Genomic DNA, 18,423 nt, shown 5'->3' on the forward strand with positions numbered 1-18,423 from the left:
TTCTCGTATTCGGCTAGACTAAAGATTTTCCAATATAATTTAACCAAAAAACCTTAAAACTCGTTAATTCATGAAATTTCTCCAAAGGCACATTATCTAGTCAATCTTGGATCCTAGCAAGAAGGATAAGAAATAAAGAAGTTTTGTTTGTGCTTATCAAGCAGTTGATATGTGGTCGAGCAAGGCTTGGTAAGATGTAAATCAAGTTACCCACCCACTTCCCTATTGATGAAGACCTATGATCAAATCACATTGAACTCATAATGATCCATGTAACTAATACGCTTGATTAACATTGGTGATGTTCGTAGTCTCATAAGTAGAGCTGTCAAACAGGTGGGTCGAGTCAAATCAAAAATGGTCCAACCCAAATTAACCCATTTTCATATAATAAAAATCTAGCGACCCATACCCAATCCGACTAATATTATTAAAATACTTTCATATTTAATCAAATCTAGCATGATTTTTTTTTTTATGTTTTTTTGAAAATATATATACCTAAAACATTGTGGACAGCTTTTATTTTTAAAAGAAACTAATTATTTTTTATTTTTTTTTATTTTAAGATCGGCGAAGGCTTCACAGTAATTGGGACGCCAAGCCTCATAATATTGAGGCCTAGCCCCAAGTCCTTAATGCTCGTGCTTAGATTCATCGAGGTTATATTTTTTAAATTCTTTAAATTTTTAAATTTTCAATTTCATTTTTTTTCTTTGTTTTCTTTTTCTCTTCCTTCTTTCTCCTTCCTCCATCGGTCACCAAGCCTCAACGGCGGCTGGCAACAAGTCACAGACGCAATCGATCCCGATGAGCGAGAGCTCGCTTGAGGTAAATGAGCTCTAAACTCGCCAAATCCCGGAGAGCAGGAGCTTGCCCGTGGCCAACGAGCTCGAGGTTCTCGGGTGGCCATCGCTGGCTAGTGGCAGCGGAGGTAGGAGGAAAAAGAAAAAGGAAGAAAGGAAAGAAAAAACAGGCATCTAAAATGTTTTAATATTTAAAAATATTTAAAAAAATCTATTTATGATTGGTTTGAGATAGTTATATTAATTAACTCATTTATGAAAAAAAAAAAAAAAGCTAAACCACCGACGCAATGTCTCAATGTCTATCCCATCGTGAGTGGACACTTTCCACTTTTGAAATCCCATTGGTCTTTAAAGACTTAACGTGGAAATCCATTTTGGACTGAATGATGTGAATCGAATGGGTCACTTCGCACTTCTTTCAACGGATCCAATTATCTTGATGACTTGCATTTGATTTGACTGGGAATTAAATTACTAAGCAAATGAAATCCCAAAAAAAGCATCCAATGAAATTGACCGGTCAGCGATGGCCCAATGCCCCACTTGTGCGAACTTCGCTCATTTTTCAGAAATTAGATGATTATAAGTTATTATGTTGACAAAAAAAAAAGGTGATAAAATGAAAAGCAAACTCACTCAATGAGAGCAGAGTTTTGATCAAAGGAAAAGTCATCAGCTAACAAAACGATGGAAAACTAGAAGGAATCGATAACTCGTTAATAGAGCCATCGCCATCAGAGATTAACACAAAAGCCTTGACAAGAAAATCGATGATTATGAGTCATCGACAACAAACTATTGCAGATTTCGCTAACTGTTGAAGAAGTGTCACGTGTGAACAAAGTAGAGGAGTATCGGCGCATCAGTTGAAGATAAAGATGGTGGATCGATAGGAGCACATGATTGCATGGTGCTTATGATTATAATCTTGAGATTTGTAAATTTTTGTGTATAATTACTAATAAAGGATAGAAGATCATGTCTAGAATACTCTCAGTTCATTTGATCCGGATCACACGAGGACTTAATATCTCTTATCAAATAGATTGTGGGGAGTCTCGGAGGGAGGAGTTGATTTTGGTTAATCTAACGAGTGGCTTTTACGAATTAGCCTTAGACTTGAGTATCATGTGATACTGTGAAAAAGCTAGGATATGCGACAAGATGCACGCAACTAGAAGATGATTTAAATGCTGTGCTTGAAGGAAATTAATTAGTGGGTATAGATGTACACTGTGAGGCCTGCAAATGTCGCTTATGGGAAGAGATGAGTTTTATTATAGTCAAGTTTTGTGGTGAGAATTGCCAGAAAATATTCTAAACTTATTGCAATTGTGCCAATTCAGTCCTAAATTTTTTTTGCGGGCTGAGTCCTAAACCTTTTTCAATTATGTCAATTTAATCCGCATTGCCGACTCGTGATGACATGGCATTGCTAGCAGCGACATTGATAATTTTTAATTATAATTAACTATTTTCTATTTTTCTATTTTTTTCAAAACCTATTGCTACTATGGTCGGGGAGGGCTTCATGTTCCTCAACTAGCCTCGTCTAGGTTGGGCGAGGCCATGGCCGCCTTTGCCTGCGGCCGCGCCTCACGGAACCCTTGCGAGGCGCAGCCGCCTTCACTCGCTGTAGACGATGCCATGACAAGGCTGCCCTTGCTTAGATCCGGGCAAGGGGGTCTCGCCCGAGGCTATTTGGGGGCCTTGAAGCCCTCGCCGGCCACTAGGCAAGGGCCGACCACGATAGCGATAAGTTTTGAAAAAAAAAAGAAATAGAAAAAAAATATCATTAAAAATTATCCATGTCAAACGCCGGCAAAGTGGACGGAATTGGCACAATTGTAAAAGGTTTAAGACTCAATTGGCCCAAAAAAAAAGTTTAGTAATGAATTAGCACAATTGCAATAGGTTTACGACTATTTTGATAATTTTCCCGGATATGCTGGTGTGACAATTTCTGATTTAGATCATTCGTTGATGTTTTAAAAAAAAATTATCATTTTTCTCCTCTTCACTATTTAAATTTTGAAAGAATACATAGCAACGATAATTGCCTGAGCGAAGATGATAGCTTGAGTTACATCGATAAGTTACGGGAGACTTGAGGAGATAAAATCATGAACGGTGATGTTGAAATCTTTCAAGCGCAAGGATGGTCACCGTTCCAGATCGCTCGGTTTAATACTTGTGGCAAGTCTAGCTTTGTTATATGAAATTATATTTAAGGACAGTACTAAGGAGACGATACCGTTACTTCTGATGAGTAATGGTGCAATAGAGGCCCCACTCATTTTAGTTGTTGGAGAGAATGATTTTCTCAGTTTTATATCATTTTAATATTCACTAATTAACATTTAGCCATGACACTATTTATAGTTGTTCTAAACTTCTCTTTATGACTTTTATGAATTTCCATCTAATTTTAAGTCCATTAGAATTCATTCACTGTTTAATGTTTCTTATTTTTGTTGTAGGTCTAGAATAGTTTTTAATATTGTCGCATTTAATATTGTTCAAGTGTAAAAAAGAAGAAGAAGAAGAAGTTGCGACAACGGATAGTAAGTACGCAATTTAGTTAGGAGTCTAAGCAAACCACCGAATCAATTCAGTTGGAAAGCTTTATTGAATTTGATTTAATTTGTCATTTTCTCAAAGCATACCTTTCACTCCAGTTTGGTTGGGTTTCAAAGACAAATCGAACAAAGACGGAAACGTTCCTATCTCTGATTTTCTTTTGCTAATCTTCTAAAATGCAATGTTAAGTGGATATTGTGTGGATGAGTTATGGTTTGTTGTACAATAGGTTGAGAATGTGGCAGCTACATTCAATTAGCTATGTCATATATATATATATATATATATATATATATATATATATAAAATCTAGTGCTATGAAAATGCCATAAAAACATTGTCGAGGACTAATTGAATGTAATGGCAAGGATTTTATTTGAGTTTGTTTGAATATTTTCAAAGGGGATAAGGATACCACAAGTATTATAACTTCCGTTCGATGCTCATTTGAAGGCCGTAACTTTTTTTTTCGATCACTTGAATGTCATATAACATTTCAATCGATCATTTGAGTATCATAGTTTTTTTAAAAATATTCACCACAAGTGCTATCCCACGTTAGATTTATGGCACTTGGATGAATATTTTAATAAATAAATTAGCACTTAATTAATTAATTGAAAATTAAGGTACTTAAGTAGATGTATTTTAAAAATTATGATATTTAAGTGATCGGAAAAAGATTGACGTACGAAAATTATGTGGTTTGTGCTCTACTTTGTTCCTTTTCAAACTGGCAAGTTTCAGTGCATATCCCCATTGAATCTTAAAAGTCTTTGGCGAATGATTACGTTCAAGTGGTGAACATTATCACTCTCCACTCACCTTGGCACTGCTTTCTAGATGCTTTTTGCACATCAAGAATCTGTGACCTGGAGTGGGACCGGAGAACGAAAAACAAAGAATAAGTGCACTTTTTTAGTTCTTTTGAGATATTGTAGAGATCTGGTGTAATTTGAAGCAAATCCTAGTGCTGACGGTTTATTTTTGTGAAGCTGTATCGATTTAATATTTGAGGAAATTCACGTGGGCGTCCATCTTAAATTATTAGGTGAAAGGATATTACACTAGTATAAGAAGTCATTATGGATATTTCACTTTACAAATAGTCTCCTCTAGAGGAGAAATTATTACATGAGTGTAGCATAAATACTAAAATGAATCCGGATCATCGAAAATAGTTATTTTTCATATACTTTTCACGTAGATCCGAGCAAATCTAGCGGTTTCTAGATCAGTTTAGCGGATCCACTGGTTCAACGGAAGAGTTTCTCCACTCGAGACAGCTTTGTCCTCGCTTGGAGACACCAACATATAGTATGTCTCTTTCAGCCCCACTTAGCGTGGATTGAGAAAACTCGACAGACATCCTCTCCGTCGGTTGCCTATGAAAAGCTCAAACACGCTGAGGCGATTCATCCCGCAAGGAGTACCCGATCAAGAGACCAGCTTAAGATCAGAGTCTTGATCTTGGTGTGTGCTCTGAGACATCGAGAGCTAAGAGAGATGGTAGGAACAACCCAGGTCCCAGTCATAGTGTTCTCCGAAGAATGCTTGAAACCAGGGACAAGCTCCAGGGCAGAAGCTTGCAAAGTGATGGCGCAGGCTCTTGAGGATCATGGGTGCTTCATTGTCGATCACCCCGATTTCCCTGTCGGCCTTCACGACTCCATCTTCAGCGTCGCCGAAGATCTCTTCAACCTCCCCCATGAGACTAAGATCAAGAACATCAACTTAAAGCCTCCCCTTGGGTATACTGGAAAGATCCCCGGGACTCCCGTCGTCGAGGCCCTGGCCATTGTCGGCCCCGAGAAGCTTGAAGAGTGCGAAAAGTTCACCTCTCTCATGTGGCCCTCTGGGAATGACCGCTTCTGGTACTAATCTTTCTCCCGTTTTAGTATAATACTAATCGTATATGCTTTGTACAACGACTCCAAGCATGACAAACACGTTTCTCCAACCAGCTTTAACATGGTATCAAGAAAAATAGATAAAGAGTTGGTGCTAAAGTTGACTTCTCTAATATAGTTTCTCATTTTGGCTGCAGCAAAGCTGTTCATGACTACGGTAAGTTCATAGCTGAGATGGAGAAGGTAGTGTTCAGGATGGTCTGCGAGAGCTACGGTGTCGAGAAATGCTGTGACCCTTACATCGATTCCAGCTCGTACCTCCTGCGATTCTTGAAGTCCAAGAAACCGGAAGATGTCGTGGTCAGCGTGAACCCGACTAGCCACACAGACGAGCTTTTTGTCCTACTTGCACCGGCACAACATTAGGGGCTTGGATGTGAGGACCAAAGACGGCGAATGGTTCAGTTTTGAGCCCTCGGCTTCAACTTTCATGGTCATTGCCGGTGAAGCATGTGTGGTGAGTCAATTATTTGCTTGGAAATTTTTCCTTAGTACTAGTTCACGCTGGTTCATAGCGATCATCCCTAATTTTGTGTGGTTCATTCTTGATTAGGCATGGAGCAATGGGAGGATCAAGGCTTGTGACCACCGAGTGGCGGTTACAGAGAGTCAAGTGAGATACTCTCTTGCTACGTTCTCTTACATCACAGGGATGATCAAGACGCCGGAGGAGTTCATCGACGAGGCACACCCTCTGTAATACAGGCCCTTCATTCACATGGATTTCCTTTGCTACTATGACTCTGTCAACGACCGCATGAAGGGCGAGAACCTCATCGACTCCTTCTGTGGAGTTCGGGCCAATTAGCCCTCACGATAATTTAGAATGAATGGAGCATATGCTCTTAATGTGAAATAACATGAGATTTGAGGAGTTTGCCGTCTCTCCATCTTCTTTGTTCTGCTTTTCTAGAATAAAGAGGTGTGCAAAGGTCAAAGGTAAATGAGGATTGAGATGGACTCGGTCTGTATAGTTCACAGACCATCCAATGTTTTATAAGCTTTGTTTACACCGAAGGAGCAGCCCTTAAGAAAGCAATCATCTTACGTCCGTTGAGAATACACAATGGAAGCATGCTCATAATGTACAGATGCACAAAAGTCATTTCCTCTTATCGTGAGGATCTCCTGTCTTGGTATTTTATTTTCTTTCTCTTAAGATTTTTATTCTTCCTCAGCTTGAAAACTTTATCTTATGGGCTATATGTTCCTTCATCCTCTTCTCAGCCATGCTTTTGATTGGTCTATATTGGTTACCCACCAATCGAAAACATGATTGCTGGTGAGAGAAAATTTCTCGACCCTGACATGGAGGAAAACTTGGCCCATGTGTTATAGTGGATTCAACTATCATAAAATGTTTACCGCGATATATTGGCGGCAATATTTGCACAAGATCAAAACCATGCCATGTAAGTTCGGGGCCATATTGGATTTCATATAACCTAATGTCATGGTTCAGAGGTTTCCACCGTGTAAAGGACAACAAATGATCCGAAAAGACTGGGCAAGTCTCCTATAATTTCTTGAGTTCTCTAGAATATTTCTAGGGATGGACAATATTATAAGTGTATCATATTCTAGAGAATTCCTAAAATAAATGCGGATAGTTGAGAGATAAGGAGATGAAAATTCCACCATTAGTTTAAAGAGAGATCTACGCTTGTAATCAGATGAGTCTTTGTATATATAGAGCTCTCCTCCCCCTAATTTGTATCATCATCTCCTAATACAAATTCATAGCTCCTCTCTCAGAAATAGTTTTTCTCTCTACAATCCTTGTGAGGGTGGCGAAAGGCTGACTTAGGAAGAAATCCCTAAGGCCGTGCGGGTAAGGACTCGACCCGCAACACTAGAATTTTGCATATACTTGGATATATAGAATAGAAATGGGCGAAGGTTCTCCTGTTTTATCTATCTCCCAAGTCGAAATGAGCTTCAATTTCAAAAACAAAATAGCAGAGTGTCACCGTAACATGCGAAGCCATTTTGAACAACTTCCATTTTGAACAACTTAATCAAGATGCATGAAGTTCTTGTTTTGAGTACCCTAGAAGAAAGAAGGGTATTTGTGCTATTGTTACCGCAAGAATTCAATAATTTTGGTCACTTAGAACGGGTGAAGATCGGTGCCAACGCTAGCGACACTTGCTTCTAGTGGAGGCCAAACTAACGCCGAACAATCAGAGTTTCCGATTTGTGGCTTAGTGGAAAGTGGAGAGATAGAGGAGCTGAGAGAGTGGGAATCAGAGATTGAGTAGTTGAGAGTGGGAACAAGAGGTTTCTTTTTTTTTTAATAGTTTGGTGAAATGACTTTTTTGGGCAATGACATTTTTGTTGCGTAGATTCGCATTGCAAATAATGTTTCTAAGAAATGACAATATTAATTTTTGTTGAGCAGAACAAGCGATCGAATAATAAATAGACAGAACAAGAAAAAAAATCGGATACCGGATGCACGTGGTTCGGTCGTAGAGACCTACGTCCATGGGAAAAGCAGCAACGAATTCCACTATAGAACGAGCGATACATGGAGATTACATATCAAAGCGAGTAACTCAAACACTCACAGTGTTTCCCAAGCCCAAATTACATCCAAAAACGCACACAGTGTTTAGCTCTCAATTCCTAACGAAATAATCCCAATTCCTAACAAAATAATCTCTCAATCTCGCAAATGAATTAAAACAAATCTTAGACTCACAAGATTTAATCGGCATTAACACTTGAATACTTGATGTAATTCCGCGGAATAAACTTTACTCGTCGGATGAACGATGCGAAGACCTACGCACAAGCACTCACATAAGCGGCGCTTCTTCAAGACTTGAATATCTCAACAATGGCGTCCTTTTTTTTTTATTAAGCACACCCACGGCCAAGTTCGGGAAGCATATATATAGGAAACCCAAGCTTGACCGAAATATTATCCTCAAGTTCACATGGCACTTTTCAAATTTTGATCATCACCTCCGCAGGAACTAGGAAAGAATATTTTATTCTTTCTCTGGCCCAAGCTTTCCTTTTTCTTGTATTCTTCTCAGTAATTAAACTTCAACAAACGTCTTAGTTGATAACGATCCAAGATAGACTTCGCAAATTTATGCACATCCTAGTATATCCAAGAAAGAATATAACTAATTTTTCAAAATCTTATCCTCTTGCCAAAAGATATCCAAAACACGCATAATATATTTTGCTCGATTTCGAACGTCCGTAAAATATTGGATTCGGAATATTCACAGTTTCACTTTAAGCTCAAACTCGAGACATATTTTAACATTTTTTCATTTGATTAACTTAATGTAAAGCGGAAAATCTTGACTTCAATAAATTTAACGCTCGCCCTCGCTAATGGCCCAACCTCGCCGACCCTTGCCTCTATGGATGAAGAAGGAAAGGAAGAAAAAAAAATGTCAAAACATTATTAAAAATATTCAAATCAACGCCGGTCGCCCACGTAAGATGATCGGCGTCCGTGTCAGCAATTTCCAATCAATTTTGGCTGGATGGAGTGAACTAGCGTAAATGTAAAAAGTTGAGGACTCAATTGGCCAAAAATAAAAAAGTAGGACTGAATTGGCATAGTTGCAATATGTTTATGACTTTTTTGGTAATTATCCCCCATAATACATGTGGTTAGTAACACAAAAGGTTTATCGCCTTCATCCATACTAGGGCTAAGCATAATGGACTCACTGAACCGAGAACCCCTCGGACCGAGCCAAATCTGCCGATTTGGTCCGGTTCCCGGAGAAACAAGGATCGATTGGACCCCTTGGACCCGACCGAATAACATACATATATTTTAATTTCCTAAATGTAAAATTAAACCTAAATCTAATACTCACTAACTTAGTGGTGGCGTCTTCTTTACCTCTTTCAGGCATTGCTCGGCGAAGCAGAGGAACCAAGGAAGAGGTGCGTGTCCTCTCTACCCTCCACTCTCGCTCGCCCTTCTTCACTCTGCAATGTAATAAATATTGTCCTTCCAGCCAACAATATATTTGCGTGTGTTGCTTTGTGCCCAATGATCCGGTGAGAACATGGAGGTCCAAGAACTTATGCATCGCTATTCTTCAACTCAGCGTTCTTATTTTTTTCATTTTATTTCCTTGAAAGAGCTCCAACACAGCTACCTAATGGGAAGGAGGATTTATGATGAAGGTTTCTGACTTTGCGTGTAAATGCATGGCCATATCCTGCCAAGAATTGTAATAAGCTGCTTCACTTGCAACTAACGTACCTTGTCGAAACTAATATTTGCTCTCTTGCGACCAGTCCAATGATTGGACTGCTCGGAAACAGGACAGGATCGGGAACCGATCACCCCTAATCTATACTACAGTGAAATCACCTTGTGCCTATTCGAATTAATATTCATTTTCAAAGCACAATAGATTTTAGTGTAAATAGTATATTATAGTAACTGGTTAAACTTTTTAAATTTAATGATAAAAGTATATGGTGGCCCCAAAAAATTATAGTAGTACATCAAACAGGTAGAATAAGAAGTATACTATAAGATAGCTTACTCATATTATGGACGAGAAAATGTGTGAAAGCCAACATTGGAAGAGCTTCCATCGGGCTAATTCCCTTCCTTCCTCTTGGCTAGATAAGCCTCCTCCAACTTTATGGAGCTTGCTTTGTGCCGACGCCCCTTTTGTGGGCCTGTTGTCTAAGAACTCTTATGGATAAATAAAGTGGTGTGTTTTTCTGACCAAAAAAAAAAAAACATCGGAAGCTCATGTAGTGAGCTGGAAAAAGTATAAAAAAATTAAAAATCTATTGCATTGGTACCAATTCAGTCCTAAACCTTTTAATTAGATCAACTTAGTTTTAAACATTTTCATAGCGATACCGATTAAATCATATGGCCAATTTAGGTAAAAAAAATTGTTGGCATGGATATCAGTCATTCTACGTGACACAATATGCACCGACGTGGATTTTTTTTTAATTGTTAATATTCTTAAGTATTTTATCAATTTTTACTTTTCTTTTCTTTTCCTCTTTTCCTTCATTTCTTTTTCTTTTTTTTCATTTTTTCCTTATTTCCCTCCGGCAGTCGCTAGTCTCCATAATGACAAAATAATCTAAGGATACTAACTTGTTTAATTCACTGTGCAGAAGAACTTCCCTGCATACACGAATTCATATTTTGATGGTGTTAGCAACAGGATTGTCTAAGGTTAGGAATGCTCTGCTTCTACCGAGGGTGACTAAGGTATTGGACATAAAAGGTGTCTAAACGTGGATGGACTTGCAGAATGAGGAGCTCGATAAGGCGTATCGTGTGCAACGTAATCCACCCATGATATGAATTTTGTGGAGCTTCCGTTGTTTCTTTCCAACAAGGCTCCGTTTGTTTCACAAAAAATACGAGATTTTTGAAAATATTTTCCGGAAAGTTATTTTCCAAGACAATGACAATGTTTTCTGGTGTTTGGCTAAACTATGAAAAAGACCCGAAAAATAAGAGATCTTCATGATCATATTTTTATTTTTCCGATAAGCTACTTGTTTTCCTTGCTTCACGACGAATATGATCGGGTCATTTTTCACGTACACATTCATGATCAACGGTGCATATGGATTTTGTCCATGTAATTTATAGACCATAGGATATTCTTTCGGGAATCAGTAAGAGACGTTCATCTGATTGGCCTTCGCTTCTTCACTCTTGCTGGGGCCAAGCCAGTTCTGGAGAACTGGGTCCACCAATTTGGAACAACTTTGGACACATGGGGTTTCATTTAGCGTGAGAGATCGAGGCATTGGTGGATATCCTCATGTAATGAAGTTCTAGTGCAGTTCATCATGTGATGGTGCGCGCGTATGTTGGAACCTGCTATGATAATTTCTTTCAGGCCAACTAGTCCCTCGTGATTGATTCATCATAAAAGAATAGAGAAAATGGGTTTTTTCTTAACAAGATATAGGATGAGATATTTGGTGAGATTGCTTCGTCCTGCAACATTTCCATTTCTTCACTGATTATCGACGCGATGAAGACTCGTTGTGTACTTAATCGTGACTTTGATTCATGAATCAATTGTTGTTACTCTTATCGTTATTGATCTCGGCCAGAGGCCAACACAACTGAAGGAGCCATAGCATGCTGCATGTCGTAACTCCTCTGGTTGAGAGGTTGGCAAACTCTAACTCGCCTCTCCTCTGCAAATGAAAGCTGAAACCCTAGCCATGGCGGACACCCTCAAGTTTCTCTTTACCAGAAGACACGAGAGAGCATTCAACTTGAGTCTGGCTGTTTTGAGTTTGATAATGTCTTTGAAAGTCTGCAGGTCGGTTCGTGTAGGAAGAGCGCGCAAATGCCTCCCTTCAAGTTGTTGTTCAGCCCAGACAAATTCCTCCGTCTTTGTATAACACCAATCTGAGCTTGGTCAGTATTAATCATGCTTCAAATTGTTTTAATATATGAATTCTATAAAACCAATCCATGTCCTTGGCAGTCCAGCCCGAGTCCATAGGGGCTGGGCCTGGGTCTGGTTCGCTTGAGGCTATGTCGGGAACCCCGGTCCCCTTGCCCATATCCATGTCGGCTGTGCCCCCGCACCCAGCTTCCATGCCCGAATTACCGGCGCCGGAGCCCATGTCCACTGAGGCCGAACCCAACTTCCCGGCAGTCTTGCCCAGGTTCCCAATGATTGAGCTGCAGAAACCCAACTCTTGCACCCTCAGACCCCATCCCTTGGCCCTGAGGACCATAGAGGTCGATGCCCGGGTCCCCAAGGTCGGGACCTAGCACCCCGAGCTCAAGTTGGGAGATCCTTGGCACCCGGGCTCGGGACCCCAACGGCAGGCCTCAAGTTCCTTGAGGTCAGGCCCAAGACCTCGGTGCAAATGAAGGTTCTATAGATTGTATGGTCTTATTTCCGAATTATTAGCATGCGCATATCCGAAGGGGCTAGGCCCAAGACCTCAGTGCAAAACGAAGGACCTATTCATTATATAGTCTCCTTTCTGAATCATTAACTTGTACATATCCGAAACTCTGGTTCACATCGCAACCAATTTGTAAATACAAATGCCCAGGATGTCCAATTTGCCTTCTCCATTTATTCATTTGAAGTATTTGCTTCCACTAATCTTTCTTTCGTTGTTGTTTAGCTGTCTAACTCAGTACAGCCTTTCCCTGTCACTTCATAGCACCTTCCTTTAATCGTTCATTAGGCAGTCGGATTGGATATAACATTTGCGATTATGGAGGGCAGACGTTCTGTAGTTTGTCGCATTTGCAGCACGAGTTGGCTAATTCCTTTTGACAATTCTGTTTTTATCTGTTTGACAATTGACTTAGTACTTCTATTTTTCTCGTGTTATTGCAAATTGATGTGTCATTTTTGTCGTGCAACGATTCACTTTAGGTCGGATCCTCTTATCACACGGGTAGGACATGTTTCATTAAAAGAAAAGTGAAGCGACAGAAGCTAATTTTCAATTCGTTTTCAAAATTTTCAGTCAAATAACAGAGAATACTGTCATTTTTCCCGAAAAACAACTTCTTAAAATGCAAATTTTTCACAAATGTCAAATTTTTTTGATAAACAAACGGAATATTATCGGGCCACCTTGTCATCCATTCGCGGGAACCGGTCATCAAATCGGGTGCATAGAGAAGAATCAGTACACAAAATCCTGTTTTAGAACTGGCCATGGCCGGCTTTCGAAGCGGCACCGAGGCATCTCTTTAACATCAAATCCAATCCGAAACCTTTCTTTGCTTTTCTCTAACCTTTCAAGGGGTCTTGGTACGACGCATGAATTCTGGCTTTTTCTGCTTTTTGATAAGTGGCTATCGCTTTCAGGAACGGGATCCATTCAACAACAACAACGACGGTGGGGCAGCTCTCGAAAGGAAACGAGCTTTTCCGTTTCGGCAAAAACCAATTTGATGCTTCCAAAAAGCGGACACGGTCACAAAGGGCGTTGATGCGGACGTTGATGAGGCAGCTGTCTAGCGTTTGCTGCATAAGTATACCGAGAAATCTCTTAAGACTTCCGGCGGAGAAAGCTTTCGCTAACCCATTTTGATTGGTGGGTTATAAGCACCTATCATGAAGCTGGTCGAAATTTCTCCAGTACAAAACCCTAAAAGGAGAGTTTGAAAGAGTATACTAGGAACTCGCCATTGTGATAACTCTTCTTACACTACCCAAAAAGTTCCTCAAAGTATCCTAAGAAATGCATGGTGTTTGCTCGAGCTCCGATTAGATAGCAAGACTCCGGTAATTGAGCAGTCCAATGATCTCTTCTTCGCTCCAAAGCATGTAGACACAAAACTTCATCATTTATTCGACCAAAGAAAAAAAACTTCATCATTTAAAGCGTGTTGCTTTGTAATGTCTTTGGTTCTCGAGAGTGCTAAATCCCGAAATGCATGGGCAATGTCCTAATCCTTCGGTGATGACCAATGATTTGTTGATAACTTTCATTAGTGAAGTTGACCCCTCCAATTTCCTTAAAATATACACAACAATTTAGAGAGAGAGAGAGAGAGGTTAACGTTAGCCTACAAACAAGGGGCAATCATCCTTGTCTGCCCTTAGCCTTTTCATTCCTCCCATTCAACGTTTGATGATTGCAAAAGGGAACTTTTTCACTAAGATCAAAAGGGTAAGAAAATCAAAAGTTAAACAGTGTTAACTTTGGACCAATTGAGACCGATTAGGAATAATTTCGAAGAGCAACGCCAAGAGAGAGTCGGTTCACTACATCGTGTTCCTTTCCCGTCAAATCCAAATGAAAAGAGCCGTTGAACAAAGGCTCTGTCCCAACTAAACACAAATCGATGGTCCAAACTCACTTAAGCCGCCGCCAATAAAAAAGTTGGACAATGCCACAAGTTTGGATCCTAGATTCGCACATCAAATTCATTGACACATTGGGAAAAAACAAATCGATAGTCCAAACTTACTTAGCAGCCGACTTGTTAGTCGCTTAATACCACATCACTTTTGTAATATGGGACTCTTTCACCTAACTCATACTGGGAGGGAATTATCAAAAAAGTCTTAAACCTACTGTAATTGTGTTAATTCAATCCTAATTTATTTTTCAATTAGATCCTAAACATTTTCAATTGTTGCCAATTAAGTCCATTTGATCAATTTTGACATGAAATTGAGATATGAACATCAGCCGTCCATCGATTGTCTTACATGGCATTGACGTTGATATGAAATTATTTCATTTTTTATGAATTTTTTGCCTTTTCTTTTTTTTTTTTTTTTTATTGTTAAGGGTCGGCCGAGCCCGATGACCCTCGCCAGCCATTGGGCAAGAATTGGGCTTTGGCTGGTGGCCGGCGATCTCCGATGGCCCTTAACAATAAAAAAGACAAAATTCTCTTAAAAAAAATTAAACAAAACTCACGTCGGTGCCAACAGTGTCACGTAGGACGGTCAAGGGATGAACGACATCTATGTCATTAATTTTTTACCAAAATTTGGGCCGATCAACTCAACCGCCAAAATTTGAAAAGGTTTATGGCCCAATCGGTTAAAAAAAGTTATTGGTACAATAGCAATAGTTTTAAAACTGTTTTGGTAATTTTGCCCTCACGGGACGTGCACCCGAACATGGTAGTTACATGAGGTAACACCTCCAAGGTGGAAGGCCTTCTCGAATTGTGATAACTTCTCAAACATGTACAAATTCGCATGAGGAAGAGCATGTCGAAGATTAATTTAATTCGATTATGTTGAGAAAGCTTAATCTTCCAGTATAAGCCATATATAGTGTATCTTATGTTGCATTGCTGGTTAAATCGCTAGAAAAATCTCGAGAGCTGATGTCTAGAATTAAAAGCCAACACGATGGCATTGAATTTTCTATTTTGATGTAAGGTTCTCAATAAATTAGGAGGGAACTATAAGAGAACATATCATGATCATCACAAACACAACTCCAGAGTTGATCTTGTCAGTTATCTAAAGTTAAATGAAATTAACTCCGCTTAAGGTGATATGTTTGTTGCAATCTCACAACATAAATGGTCTTGATTTTTGTCTTTCCATAAGCTAATTAAACTCTTTGAGAAAACTAAAATGGAAATATAACCCAATCTCTCTCTCTCTCTCTCTCTCTCTCTCTCTCTCTCTCTCTCTCTCTCTCTCGGGTGTTCGTGAAAAACCGAAACTCCAAAATCATGCCAAGCCAAACCAAATCGATAAGTTCGGTTTATCCGGTTATCGATTAGGTTTTGGTGAGAGATTTTTTTATATTATTAGTCCGTTGAGATGGCAAACCGAAAAGAGTAATAAATGAATTTACTTCCTTTTTTATTGTAGTAAAGTTTATAGTCGAACCTGACCAAATGAGTTCTTTCTATCAAAGATTATTCGAAATTTATTAATTAGGATTTGTGTTGGAATTTTCTCAAATCAGACGGGTTGGATTGAGAAACACCTCTTAAGCAAATCATGAACACCGCTATAAATATCCATTTCTATATCGCATCCTCTCTCTTGCTCCCTACCTTCCCAACTCTCGACGTTGCTCCACTCCGCTTCGAAGTTGCACCCAAAATCCTCAACAAGGGAAAGTGAGATCTTCTCCGAATTACCCGACAATGGTCGATGTGGACCGGCGGATCGCCGGCATAACCCCGGCCCACGTGGCCGGCCTCCGCCGTCTCTCAGCCCGAGCGGCCGCCGCCCCTTCCGCCGCCGCCTCCCGGAACGGCCTCCTCTCCTTCTCATCTCTCTCCGAACACGCCATGGTCCACCTCCGCAACTCCGGCGTCCGGGTCCAACCCGGCCTATCCGAGGCCGACTTCGCGCGAGCCGAAGCCGAGTTCGGCTTCTCCTTCCCTCCCGACCTCCGCGCTGTCCTCTCCGCCGGCCTTCCCGTCGGCCCGGGGTTCCCGGATTGGCGCGCCGCTGCCGGCCCGGCTCGTCTCCACCTGCGCGCCTCCCTCGACCTTCCCGTCGCCTCCGTCTCCCTCCAAGTAGCCCGCAACGCGTTCTGGCCCAAATCCTGGGGCCCGAAGCCGCCCGACCCGGAAAAGTCCCTCCGTGTCGCGAGGAACGCCCTCAAGAAAGCCCCCATCTTGATCCCGATCTTCAACCATTGCTACATCCCTTCCGCTCCGTCGCTCGCGGGGAACCCCATCTTCTTCGTCGACGAGCATCGGGTCTTTTGCTGCGGGTCGGACCTCTCCGATTTCTTCCACCGCGAGTCGCTCTTCCGGAGCTCTGATTACGAACCCGAAGAAGAAGAAGCGCTCCAGAGGCAGAGGTCTCTCGGGGCGAGGAGAAGCTTGGACGGCCGCGGTGGCGGAGCAGGGAGGTCGACGAGGTGGGTCGAGTTCTGGAGCGACGCCGCCTTCGACCGCCGTCGGAGAATCTCGTCGTCGTCATTGTCGTCTTCCTCGTCGCCGGAGAGGTTCTTCGACTTGCCAACAGATACCCAGTTCCCCAATTGGGTCGACGAGTACATGGAGCGAATCGGGTCGGTCTTGAGAGGCGGAGGATGGAGCGAATCGGACGTATCGGAGTTACTGGAGGTCTCCGCGTCTGATGAATTTTTCGGGGAAGAGATGGTATTGATGGTGGATCGTCAGGCGGTCCTCGATTCTCTGCTCTTGAAAGCCGATCGGTTCTCGGACCGCCTCCGGAGGGCGGGTTGGAGCTCCGAAGATGTGGCGGACGCTTTTTTCGGGTTCGACTTTCGACCGGGGAAAGAGAAGAGACCGGCCAGGAAGCTGGCGCCGAAGCTCGTTGAGCGGCTCGGGCGACTGGCTGAGTCGGTTTCCCAGTAGCTGGCGGTGGATGGGAGAGAGATTCCTCTTTTCATTTTTTCTTTTTTTTTGGTTCTTTTGACCTTTTTTGACATTTGGATGGCTCGATTGCGTCATGGTGTGGAGACACGTGGCTTTGTCAAAGTGAGTGCTGATTACACGATTGTTCATACACTGTTTTCCATGATTAAAGACACTGAATCTGTTTTTCCGTCTTGAATTATAAGATATAATGTAGATAGAGATAGCTGTTTTCAGTGTGAGTAGTGTACCAAGTTTTGTTTAGATAATTGATAAAGTATTGGGAATTACTAGATTGATAGTTGGTAATTAACAATCACGAGCCAATCACATCGGAATGTATGAGATGGGTTACTTGACTTTAAATTCTTCTCTCTTTTTCTTAGTACTAGGTTTCATGAAAGACTTAACAGTTTTGAATCGTTCGCACCAAAAATTGGCGAGGTCAATATGGGTGTGCAAGTGACTAAGGTGTGAGGTATTAAGCATGTGATCCATTGTGGACGACTGCCAAAACTATTATTGATATTAACCCTTATCGGTATCCGTCTCTATCATGGGTGTTGTGTAGTCACAGAACCTGTCTCCAAGACATTGATCGTAGATGTTTATAAAAGAACCATCTTAAAAACTGTGAAAGCTCATTAAAACGAGTTGTATCATGTAGCAAGGCCCAAAATCATGAGAGCGGCCGAAGCGAGGATTATAAATAAATCTTGCCCTCTATTCTTACATATTGGTCTTGCGAATATTTTGCATCAAGATTTAAAAAAATAAAATGTATTCTAAGTTTACTGAAGTACGAACTAGAGATAATTCTTACTTACCAATTTTTAGTTATATTAAAATATTCTAAATATATTAATTTAAAAATAATCAAAGTGTGAGAATTTTAGTCCGACAATTTCTAAATCGGTCTCTACTAGCTTTTTCTTTTTGATTTTATTAACGAGCGTTTCGAGAACATTTTTTGAACACATCAATGAAGAAAAATGTATAGTTTTCAATCCATTGTCTATCTCGCATTAAATGTAATCAGTGTATCGAAAACAAAAATATATTCATATATGAATGATAAGTATACAAAGAGCACCCGTTAATACTTAGGCTATCTTTGATTGTCTAAATACGGGTTGGGACATGATAGGAGATTAGAAATCAACTGGATTGTAAAAAATCCCATCATGTATTTGATAAATAACCAAATATAACATAGATGTCGGGATGTGCTATCCACTATGCCAAGGATCTCCTATGGACGATAGTGATGACGGCCACAATCACCATGCCAAGCTGCGGCAAATCCTAGAGGAATCTCCCCCGAATCTAGAACGGT

General features: G+C 40.7%; 1 protein-coding gene and 1 pseudogene across 1 annotated transcript; both read left to right on the plus strand.

Moving 5' to 3' along the window:
* The first annotated feature begins 4,794 nt into the window (after nucleotides 1-4,794).
* LOC115740230 lies at nucleotides 4,795-6,284 on the plus strand (annotated as a pseudogene).
* A 9,515-nt stretch (nucleotides 6,285-15,799) lies between these two features.
* LOC115740223 lies at nucleotides 15,800-17,278 on the plus strand. Its single transcript, XM_030673692.2, has one exon. It carries the CDS (start codon nucleotides 15,897-15,899, stop codon nucleotides 17,085-17,087), a length of 1,191 nt encoding a protein of 396 aa, XP_030529552.1. The 5' UTR covers nucleotides 15,800-15,896; the 3' UTR covers nucleotides 17,088-17,278.
* Nucleotides 17,279-18,423: the final 1,145 nt, after the last annotated feature.

This window comes from Rhodamnia argentea, chromosome 1 (assembly GCF_020921035.1).
Source record: "Rhodamnia argentea isolate NSW1041297 chromosome 1, ASM2092103v1, whole genome shotgun sequence".
Classification (NCBI taxonomy): domain Eukaryota; kingdom Viridiplantae; phylum Streptophyta; class Magnoliopsida; order Myrtales; family Myrtaceae; genus Rhodamnia; species Rhodamnia argentea.